Here is a 12,471-nt window from a genome sequence, read left to right as displayed (position 1 = left end):
AATATTTATTTTATTAATTAAAATAAAGTAATTCCAAAAGTAGGCCTATATTACTTAAATGGGGCAGATGCAATATTTTATACTCAAGCTTTAATGAGGCTACAAGGTGGAGACTAGTGATGGGTTCATATCTAGTAATCAGAGATAAAAAGTATGTCTGATTAAATGTTTCCAAAAAATTTATTGGTAATGCATTTCAGGTAGTAAGTGGTAGCAATGTCAGGCTCCATACAGGTTCCGAATCCTTCACTAAATTAGCTTTAGGACATTTATTATAGAAAGGACATTGAAGAAAACTTGTCGCGATGATGTGTGAGGCTCTGGATAGGTCCGAACCTCACTGAAATTCGCGTTAAAATCATTTATTTTTAGGAAAAAATTATTTTTTTTAGAGAAAAAAAAATAGAAGTTAGAAATAGTTTTTCTTAATGAAAACGACGCGAACTTTTAAACAATAGAACAATGGAGAAACGTAGATCGTCTATCTCCGAATGGGAATCGAATTAAACTTCGATTTTGACCTCTCCCGCGCCCCGAAAGGTTTCGAATTGTCACCATGTGACGAGGAGAGACCAATCGGAAAGTGGAATCGGAGGAAAACAGATAAAATCTGAGAATTCAAGGACGCGACGGCTTCTTCTCCCGAAAGTTCCAAGTGACGGATCTATTGTCGTGTGTGTGTCTCGTGCTCATCTTCGTCTCCGTCCCCCGACCTCGGATCGACATCTTTCCATCAACGGAAGTCGACCGCATCGTCCTGGAGTCGCGGAGTCGTCGAGGGAACTGGCCATTCGCGACCCAGGGACACTACTTCAAAATGGGACTATATCGGAAAGGAGAGGAAGACCCAGAGACTGCTGCCGACCTAGAACTTCCAAGATCGCGGAAATCTTGTAAGCTTCTTTCGTGTCAAATAAACGGTTTCTTGTAACCGTAGAGTCTGTCTCAGTGCCGATCGCCCACATACGACCCTTCGCGACGCTCGACCCTCTTCACATCGTCAGCCCCCAGTCGGAAACCTCACAGATGTTAAACGAGGTAAGTCTTGAGGAAGAATCGAACACGCGTAGGAACTGTTGGGGTTGAACTGTAACTCTGATCGTAGAACTGATAAAATTTAGGAAAACCGGGGAATAATAATCAATAACATCAATAAATCGGGACGAGTATTTTGTAACCGTCGAGTCTGTCTCAGTATTCGTCACACCCACATACGAATCTCCCGTATTCGTATGTGGGTGTGACGTATGTGTATTCGTATGAGGGATGTATACGTATGAGGCATTCGTATGAGAGATGTATTCGTATGTGGAAATCTCAGTATTCGTCACACCCGAATCTCCTCCCTTCCGTCCTGACTTGTGTTCACAATTCAGCAACCTCATATCAGGCTACCTTTCCTCAGTCTTATAACAGGACTTTCCTATTACTCTAAAGAGCAAGAGCTCATACTAGAGTAACAGGAGCGCTGTTAGGAATTAATTTTTTAAGCCTAGAAGTTTGACAATGACGTTTGGAACGTCGAACATGATTCCACTGACGTTCCAAACGCCATTGTCAAACTTCTAGAGTTACAGAAAGATTTATTGTCCAAAAATTAAATAAACGTTTTCAAATGTTCAAATAAAACCATTTTTTAATAAACAACCTTATCTTATTTTTGCCTCCCTGGAGAAAATCCTGATTGCGCCCTTGGTCTAAACATGATTTCTTGTATAAAAAGTTGTAAAAATCGTATATATTTATACATATTAGAAACCAATTCATTAGTAACAATTTCATAGAGCCTTTTTTTTTAAAAAAATGTCACTCTTTTGGTGACAAACTTTAAATTTTATTTTAAATACGATTTTAAACAACAAGAAACCATGTTTAGACTGATATTTTATTATAAGGTAATCAAATGTGGTATAAATAATTGTAAAATCGACTGATTAGGAACCCAAAATCCGAAATTTATTTCGATTTAAATAAAGGATATATGAAGTAAGAATTGTATCCTGTATCAATCGTTGTGACAAATCTAGTGAAAATTGGATAAAATAGCCAATTACCAAAATGACAATTATTTCCCATCGAATATTACAATTTCTAATAAACTTCGTAACGACCGTTTAACTCTCGTCGACTCTCGGAGTCGATACCGATCACTGTTCTAGAACAATTTTGCCATTCGTTTCTAGAAAAAATCGACATGTCTCAATTTTGTTTATAGAACTCACTATTACGTTACAATATGTTCCTTCTTTTAACTATATATATGTAAAGATTCTTTTTCCGCCTTCTGATTTCTGTCGCTAACACGTGGTCCTTCCTTCTTGACCTTCTCGAAGCTTCTGTGGTCCTTCCTTCTTGACCTTCTCGAAGCTTCTGTTTAAGTGTTGCCAGATCTCGAAGCTTCTGTTTAAGTGTTGCCAGATCTCGAAGCTTCTGTTCTATATTGCCAGATGTTTTTTCTTTTATTCCATGCTTGCTCTATTGTTTCAACCGTCACCGGTTTTTTAAGCATTGAACCGCGCCTATGACCCTCGGGACAATCTACACCTTTACATATATATAATAGGTTAAAATAGTCAGGAAAAAACAGATTAGTGCATAACAATGTTTACGCCCACGTAAATACTGTTATGCACTGTCTGTTTTTTTTCTGACGATTTTAACCTATTATAAATATATGTAATCATAATGTAACCATAATTGGAATCATCTTTCCATAGTATATTTTACTGCGCAAGAGTATCGTTTGCGGACAGCTATTCTCTGGCTTGGCGCTTCGTCTTGCGCGGAGCATATTGAAAAAGAAAAAAAGATTTCCAAATTTCGTACAAAAATCGGGAATAAACCAAAAGAAATAAAATGTCAAAAGATTGGCAGAATTATCTGCAGCAAATTTCGCTCTTCTGGGTCGCACCAGTTTCAACTATTTTCGCGTTATTCAAATTTGAAACGAAACGGTAAGGTTTGACCGTGTTAGGCGCCGGGTTGGATCCTGACGATAAAGAATATTATCATAATTAGCCCGTCACTTTAGTGGGCTTGGCTCTCGCGAAATTACTTTTTGTAATTCGCTTTTCGGTTATAAAGAGAAATGAAGTCAAATGTAGAAAAGTAATGGAGATGATTTTGGTAATAGCTGCAAATTTCCCAGCAACGTCGCTTCGGATTCTCGGTTAGGAAACAATTTATTTTAAAAAAATTCCAGTACCGAGTTGCTTAACTTTCCCGGCATCTTATAAAACTGCGTCTGTTGTGCCATTTCTTACGAAATTTTATTATTAAAAATTTCTTATATTTATTATTATGAAATGGCAAAAGGCTTAATTTTCAAGATAAAGATGGTATTATAAAAATGGCAAATGCTAATAACCAGGAAAATCGTCATTAAATCCGTCCCTATAGGAGATAAACATGACTTCCTTTATCTTCCCATCGATCCCGTAATAAGCAAACCTCTCTGCAAAATTTCAGAAGCTTTCGACAAAAAGCACAAGAGTTATAGCAAATACGTTTATTAAACATATGGATAATTAACTAACAATCACAGTAAAAAATATTGCACGTTAATATTAAATTTTTCTTCACTGTAAACGTCGATAAAGGAGGACTTTGCTTTTTTGGACAAAAAATGTCTTCTTCCGGCAGTGTCAACAATATCCTGATTTTTCACTACCTTTTTCTATTGTGAAATCGGATATTTTCGTTTGCTTGCGTTTGCCTAAGAAAAATAGTAGTCATTAATGACTACTATTTTTAAAATATCTCTCTTTATTCCAAATAGGAGGTAATAAATGTACAACGCCCGGAAGATAAACAGAACGAATTTTATTACCTTTCGGTCGTAGTGGAGTTTGTGGCGGCTTACTCTTACCCTTTTGTTTTATCGCTTTTTCTCAAGTATCACTCGATTATCCAGCAGATGTCGGATCGAGCCGCTTGGCTTATCAATTAAAGTAAAACAAATATATTTTTCGGGTTTTGGTTTAATAAAATTTCGAGCCGTGTAACTATTCTTTGTTTAATGCAAAGTATTGTTGTCTTGCAGTAAAATTTAGCTCTTTTTCCGCATACCGGGTGACGGCAAAGTTCCACCAGCGTAATTTCTGCCAAACCGACGTTTGGCCGGGTTCGGACGGAGCTCTGTCAAAGCTTGCGTGGCCCGGGCTGTAATTTTTAACGTCCTTTCGTTTCCACCTTTATCTCATTTTTCGCCTCTGGGCCATGGAAGGAACCGCTGGCAGACAGTCACGTTGTCGGGCGCGCTACGGATATTGCTGCGTGGCCCGGATGTTTGTCACGGGCGAGGCGGAAATGGTTTTCGGCACCTTCCCTATATCAATAGAGAGGTTTCGAGGTCGCATGTCACGTGATAAAACACACGTTTGCTCCGCCCATACGCCATTTTTGTGGTAGTTTTCGCTCGCTTAGCTTGCACGTGATCTGTTGTTCGACGTTTTTTTTTAGTTTAAACGTACAAAAATACTGCAGTTCTATTATCATGGATTAAGTTAAAAAAGATTCTTTTCTTGCGGGCTATTCTAGCAGTTTAACAGGACGAGATGCAGCTCTATACGAAGAGAAAATTTCGTTTGTCAAGGCGATCCATACGAACCCAGTTTATCAGACTTCGTCGTAGATCAAGAGTTGTGGCCGAAAGTAGAATTTGGTGACATTATAAATTATTTGGTTTTGACAACAAATTTTTACACCGTCACAAATGAAAGCTTATAAATCTTTAGAGGCCCATAACTATATAACAAGTGGCTGGGTTTCTCCTGATATAAAAGTAAAAGTAATGAATAACAGCGAAGTAATATTGCTTGGAAAGATATGTCTTACTTTGTTTGTTTAAACTCGTGTTTTTACGTATTTCTTAACTAAGAATTTTTGTCTGAAACTAAAAAAGTCTAATTAAAAACAGCTGTGGCAATTTTTCAGTACCTTTATTTTCTAGTTGAAATTAGTATATAATAAGCCTACTTGCTTTTAGTTTTAACGTGTAATGTTTATAAGTTTGCACTAGCTAAAGCCTGAAATTACATTAGTTATTCATTTATAAATGCACTATACCTAACTAAATTAATATAAGCAAATCAGTAAACTCTTTTAGGTTTTAAAATATAACTTAGTGTTTATTAATGTAAATATTGAAATGAAATGTTTCTGACAAACTCTTGTATTGATATTCACTTTATTCGTATCGAAATTTTTCCGGTTAATTCTCGAGAGCCATGCAGTTTGCCTTCGTCGTGAAAGCTCCTCAGTTTGGGATCCTTGATGACAAATAATGCCGGGAATTTTAAAAAATGATGTTCCTTTGTTCTTAGTGAACTAGCATTACACCCAATTACACAACAAATCATCATAGTGATATTCGCGACAAAAAAAAAAACAACACAAAAACTACAGTTAAAGCGCGCGTGAACACACACAAAACGTAAACAAGTCACAAAGAGTCACAAAGATGGCGCTGGACAACGTGATGAACAACATGCTGGACAACATGTCACAAAAATGGTGCTGGTTTCATGTCGACATCACGAGTGACGTCATGAGCATGCATGCGCTTGCTCATGACGTCACTCGTGATGTCGACATGAAACGTCTCTATTGTAGTCGAAGTTTTAAGTAAACACTTTCGTTATTCTGCATTTATCTTTTGTTGTATTGTATAATACGCGTTGATCTGTTCCTGTTACGTAAGACGTATTTATAAATTAATAATTGATACAAATTCGAACGTTGGCCAATCTCCGTTTATCCGGCTAGCCTACTTATTCAGATATGATCTTTATCTTCCGGAATATTGTTCCTTATCGGTTGTAAATTCGCAACAAATATGGGTTGTACAATAATATTATTGAAGTTTACGGCTTGGTAATTCTAATAAAGAAAATATTTGACGTTTGATTCGATGTTATTATTTTTAAATAATTAAATCTTAAATAATATACGCGCTGTTATATTTATGTTCGATTGAGTATTTCTAAAGTAAAATATGTATCGACTACAAATACGTATATAATAAATTACACGGAAAAAATTTTCATGCGATATAGTACGTTATAAATAAAGCCAGAAACATTCGAATGTCGCCAAGCCAATGTACTGTTGAAGATAGTAATGATTTGTATTTATTAAGTTTTTAATACAAACTTCATAATTAAAATTTTATTTTATGATCCACACGCTTCTGTGATTTCTTTTCATTTATTATTTAGTTTATCGGAATTACAATAATCTTCTGCCTGAATTTACTTCAATTATCAGAACGACAAAAGTTAAGATAAATGAATAAATTCTTTAATTGCTTATGAATATGTAAATGATAAGAAATAAATATTCTTCGTTATATATATTTCTAAAGAAATATTACTTGTAAATTTAACTATAACAATGCCATTAATTATTATTTAATTATTTTATTTTCTGTGTTCTTATAAAATCATTTTATTTAAAGTATATCTTATTAACAAACTTTCATTAAAATTAAAATAATTCTAACTTCTAAATTAATCTTATAATTTTATCATAATTTTCACAAAACATGTTTTTATTTTAAAATTTGAGTTGAAAAAAATATAATAAAACGAGAAAGAAATGCAAATTACGAATAAATTTTCATAAAATCGGCCGTTCCCTATTTCGACAATGAAATGTACCGATGCACTTTGCTATTAAAAGATAAAGACTGATAAGAGAATCGAACAACTCCCTTCGACTAAAAAACCGCCATTTTGATTGTTACAAAACAACAATATCGCTGGATTATTAATTTCGTTTTCGTTTAGTGCTACATCGTCTTACATTGAGAAACATGGCAACGGCGATGTCTTGCTTAAAATACCTTCTTCTGATACTAAATTTTATTGTGACGGTACGTACACCTGTGATTTAGTTCAATTTTAAGTTACGTTAACTTACCAAATTTTTAAAACATTTCTACGTACTTTCTGTTTTAATGATAATCATTCGATGTTAAAAGATTTCGATGATATACATGAATAGTTAAATACTTCCTTTTTGTTTTTTTTAGGTTTTAGGTCTTGGTATAACAATAATTGGGATCTTGGTCAGTGTTAATCCGGAAATACTTGAAATAAGATCCCGCCTTCCTCTGAGTAATATCAGCCCGGCGATATATCTTGCTATTGCGGTAGGAGTTCTTTTAATCATTTTGGGATTATTCGGATGCTGTGGAGCGTGGTTCGAAAATAAGTGTATGCTTTGCGTCGTGAGTATTATAATTATAATTTATTAATAAGTTCCAAACTTAATGGTAAATAAATGAATCAGACATCTTGTGCGGCCGAATCGTTGACAAATGTCAAATTTTGATACATTAATGTCAAACTAAAGAATCTTTTGCTCCTTTTCTATCAAAATTCTAGTTGCGGAAACTAAACAAATTTTAAGACCGGAAAAACTTCCAGAAAACTCTCTCTTAAAAATTTCTCCACCTATTTCGCATTTGGTCCTTTTTTTTTCTTTTAAATAACATAACAATTAACCAATTATTATATAGCTAATCGTCGCGAGAGTAAATTTATATTAAAATGTTAATTCTTTTTACCTCTAGGTCCTAGCTCATAGCAGTTTCTTTTGTATCCTTCTTTATTAATAGGACTTACTATACTGGTGTAGTTTCCGATTAGCAAATACATCATAGTCAAAAAGACTTGACTATGATCTATTTGCTAATCGGAAACTACACCAGTATAGTAAGTCCCTTTTTGGTCCCTTTTTTTGTGGTTTTTTTTTTTCCGCGACCCCCCCCCGAAAAAAATCATAAATGGGGTCGTGAATAAAAAAGTTTAAGGTGCCCTGGTCTAAGTAGACAAGGATACGAACAGAAATTTATCTTAATGGTCTTTATCCCTCGTTTTTCTGTTTGTATTTATAAAGCAGTGTATTAAGATAATTGTAATACAGTAGAGCGTCGATAAGTGGAACCAATTGGTGACTGGGGTCCTTCCAGTTAATGATTTGTTCCAGTTTCCGACTTTGTACGAAAAAATACATTAACCTGTCCGATGTTCAAATTTTTCTCCGTTGCGTGTCGCTTCGTGTTGAATTTTCGTCGATTTTAAGCCTAACGAAAATGTTTATAATAATCATCGAGGCTATCGTATCGTTAAAAATTATTTCTGCATTTTGTACAAACAAAATAAATATATTAAAGAATATAAAAAACATGAAAATTATACTTTAGAAGTAAATTTAGTATCAAAATCATTCGATTCAGCACGACACAGTCCGACTGAAAATCGTTCCACTTTTTCCGGCCATTCCACTTACCGACGTTCCACTTATCGACACTCTACTGTATTAACAAACTAAACGTTTTAGGCTACACGAAGTACATCACACTACAGAAGGCTGTTGTACTAAACACATGTCGTATAGTCAGGAAATTCTTAAAAATTGATTTTTATGTATATACGAACAGCACGCAAACGAAACGCACACTTTCCTCTTACAGTTATTCTTTGAATTTGGCTCGGAACAACACTAGGCATCGGCACGTATGCAGTGTAGGAAACACTCCCAACGTTATCATATGATTTGTCTTTTGGTCAAATCGCAAGTAAAAGTTAAAAGTAACACGGGAAACACGTCTAATTTTCCATTAATTTCTCCATTAAAACTTGCTTTTTTTCTATTCTAGTACATAGTAATAATGGTGATATTATTAATTCTTCAAATTGTGGTCGCTGCATTGGTATTCAAGTTTGCTTCGGATTCTGCCGTGAGTATTGAATAAATGAATAAATGAGAATTTATTTTTTCTTTTTAATTTATTGAGTAAATCGATATTTCAGATGAAAGATAAACTAGATAATTATTTGAGAGAGAACATCATTGATAAATATTCACAAAACGTCGATTTAGCGGAGTTTTTAGACATAATACAGCACAAGGTATTTTGTTTTAAATAAAAAATATGTCCCTCGATATCTGACTTTTTAAACTTTTTTTAAAATATTTAGTTAAAATGCTGCGGTGTTGCTTCTGCTCAAGATTACATTGATAAGAAAATCGATGTTCCTCCATCGTGCACAGACACTTCTAATCCTCCTAACTACTACAAAAACGTTTGTTTTGAAAAAAATTTATTTTCGTAAATAATTTTTTTTATTGTGTTTTTAATTGTTAATTTTTGCAGGGTTGCACCGAAGTTATGCTTGCTTTTCTAAAGGATAAAGCTAAGATTGTAGGCGGTGTAGCCATAGCAGCGTTTGTCACTCAGGTAAACTGACCTGGCTTTTTTAAAATTGTGACTGATTTTATTTCGGAGAAATTTTAGCTTTTTTTTTTTCTTTTTTACAGACTGCTCTAATAATTATTGCTATTTGTCTGTTTTGCGGGATCCGTCAAGAGGTATTGAAAGGTATCGTCTGAATGTTTTGAGCTTACCAGATTTTACCGTAATCCTTACAACATTTAGGATTTTGCTAAATTTTTCCAGTAAGGAATCGTATGTTTGTTTTTATATCCTCTTAAGCAACGCTCGGTGTTTCTGTATTTTAACATTGTTTTAAAAAACTGTTTTTTAATGTGTCCAATAAAATGTTATTTTAACAACCTTCGTTTGTCCTGTCAGTTCATTTCGCTGGCAAAATATTCCTGCAAAGACCAACGTGTCTTTTAGCGAAAAAGTGTAACATCTAAAGCAATCTTATCTGACTTTAGTAACACGAACATCGTAGGACCGTGAATATTTTTCTAATAAATGAACTGTAGTTACAGTCGAGTCCGCATAAGAGCTATTTCACACTATGACCGACTGGTCCGACCAATCGATCCTGTAATCGGACCGACTATTAGTAAAAGCATTTACATTGAGTACGATTATGCCTGTGGCCGATTCGTCAGGATCAATCGGAACGGGTGTCAGAAATAGTTTACAAAATTATTGTTAAAAAATTAGAGGAAAACTACCTGGTTTAATTTTGCAGATATGATCTTACTTCGTTTAGACTTTGGAAGAATTTATAAATATCATTAAATCTTTTCATTACGTCGATAAATGGTTTTTACTATATATTAATGTACATATATATAAGTTAGGGTTTCTCAAACGGGATCCCGGTGGCTTTTTTAACCCGGGAAATTCTCCTCATCCCGGAAAATCCCACAAATTTCTTAAGTTCACTTTTTTTTTCTTATTTTATGTTAAGATTGTGGATTTTGCCAATAGAAAGTATAATTCACTGATACTGTCAGAATATATATTGTATTTATTAATTTTAAACCTACTTATTAGTTTAAGTTTTTCCTCGTTATGGCATGTCACAAACGGTCAATAATCAATACGTAGCTTATTTGTGGCAGGACTCTACAGGTTGTGACAAGTAAAGAATTTTTAATAATTGGAATAATTGTGCTTGTGCTGTCTTAATTTTTAACCATGCCAGTAGCTTTAATAACTGCGTAGCTGTAACACCAGGTTGTGCAAATTGGGGAAGGCTACAAACGAGTATAAAGATTTTCTTCATAAACCTAATTATTAGAGGCAAAAGAATTGCCGAATTATCCGGCTATAAGGATTGGCGTAGCCAGGGTTTTGTTATGAGGGGCCTAGTAGAGGTCAGCCTGACACAAAATGGAATTATTTCAAATTATTGTTCATTAAAATGAAATTTCTATAGGAATCGACAATAACTTAACACGCATAATATGAAACTTCCTTTAATCATACGTTCTCGTAACATTAATATAAAACTCTGGTTAATTCTTGTTTAACGCATTGCTAATCAATTATTGTTTTGAGCATTTTACAATATAGTTCACCCTCTTAGCCACACGGTTAGCCATTGACCTTTTTTTTCTAGGCGTCAGAATTTCTTACCTTTCACATTTGAGGATAGAAGGCAAATTGCGAATCCATGCGATCAATTATTAGAAGTTAAGTAGCTAATATTGAGAGATTAATCGCGGGCTGCATAAATTCATTAAGCGGGCCGTATGTTGACCATATCTGATCTAGACTTTCAGTGGGTACACTACACCCAATTAAATTAGCTTCAGCTTTCTATTTCTTTTTGCAAATCGGCTCAACACTTTTTCGGCTGTAATTTTCTTGGGAGGGGCACCAAGTTAACTAGGGGGACCGGGCTGTAATTTTCTAGGGAGGGGTACCAGGTTAACTGGGAGGGCCGTGCCCACCCATGCCCCTTTCCTGGCTACGCCCATGGCTATAAGTTTGATGCCTCTATTAAGGCAGCCGAGGCAGACAAATCAAAAATACTAGAGAGCAAAAGAAGTCCTGCAATCTCGAAAACGAACTAGAAATCTTCCAGGCTACGGGAGAAAAAACACATAACATCTGTCTTCTCTTAAATGCATGAAACACGATTCCACTTATATCATTTGAACCGGAAAGAACATTCTCGGAAGCAGGACTTTTCATTACTAAAATAAGAATCAGATTGAGCGATGGAGTATTGACCATCTTTACTTTATAAAAACTTTACAATAATATTTTGTATTAAAATTTTGACTGTGTTTTATTTAAATCACGAAATTTATCTTTTAAGTTTTTTTTTTTTTTTTTTTTTTTTTTTAATTTTCAACTCAATTTAAAGATTTTTATTCTTGTCGTTGCATGCAGTTTTCAGCAAACTTTAGTAAATTTTTTCTATTTGTGAAAATTTCTACGTAATTCAAAGGTAATTTTTGATATGTATCTTACACAGCATTATTAATGTGATTTTGGAAGTTGCAGAACGTATAATTATTTTTGATTTTTTAAAGTAATTTAATATCATTTGATTTCAAGATATTTTGTATCTTAAAAATAATTCTATCCCGGGATTTCCAGGGAAACAGTTCACTTTTATCCCGGAATCCCGGGAGAAGCAAAAGATCGGGTAATGAGAAACTCTAATTAAAGTCATGTGTGTTTCCATATAAAATTTAAGCAGTTGTGTAAGAAATAAGGTACAAGGGAAAATTTGTCCGACTGAAACGACCAGTCGGTCGGCCGACTGCTGTTGCCGTGGCAACATGGCCCAATCTGTCATAGTGTGAAACAGCCCTTAAGGCTATTTTTGTATTTATGGAAAACTACTATTCCCAGCATGGGAACATATATGACTTTAATTAGGGTTTCTCATTTCTCGGTCTTTTGCTTGTCCAGGATCCCGGGATAAAAGTGAACTGTTTTCCGGGATCCAGGGATAGAATTAATTATTTTGAAGATAATATCTTCTACAAATAATTTTTAAAAATTTTTTAGTCATTTGATCTCAAGTAATTTAATACGTTTGCAACATCCAAAATCATATTAATAATGCTGTGTAAGATATATATTAAAAATTACTTTTGAGTTACGTAGAAATGTTTCACAAATAGAAAAAATTTATTAAAGTTTGCTGGAAACTGCATACAACAACAACAAAAATGCCTTTGAATTGAGTTGAAAATTAAAAAAAAAATGAAGTTAAAAAAAGTAATTTTCGTGATTTAATA

General features: G+C 34.2%; 1 protein-coding gene across 1 annotated transcript; it reads left to right on the top strand.

Moving 5' to 3' along the window:
- The first annotated feature begins 6,658 nt into the window (after nt 1–6,658).
- LOC136976781 (23 kDa integral membrane protein-like) lies at nt 6,659–9,582 on the top strand. The gene is made up of 7 exons (XM_067272146.1): nt 6,659–6,874; nt 7,034–7,231; nt 8,666–8,746; nt 8,820–8,918; nt 8,988–9,092; nt 9,164–9,247; nt 9,328–9,582. The coding sequence occupies exons 1-7, from the start codon at nt 6,815–6,817 to the stop codon at nt 9,397–9,399; spliced, it is 699 nt and encodes a 232-aa protein (XP_067128247.1). The 5' UTR covers nt 6,659–6,814; the 3' UTR covers nt 9,400–9,582.
- The last annotated feature ends 2,889 nt before the right edge of the window (nt 9,583–12,471 follow it).

Source organism: Centruroides vittatus, unplaced genomic scaffold, assembly GCF_030686945.1.
Source record: "Centruroides vittatus isolate TY-2023 unplaced genomic scaffold, ASM3068694v2 contig_424, whole genome shotgun sequence".
NCBI lineage: Eukaryota > Metazoa > Arthropoda > Arachnida > Scorpiones > Buthidae > Centruroides > Centruroides vittatus.
Note: the sequence above shows the minus strand (reverse complement) of the source record. Positions and strands in the feature narration are given on the sequence as shown.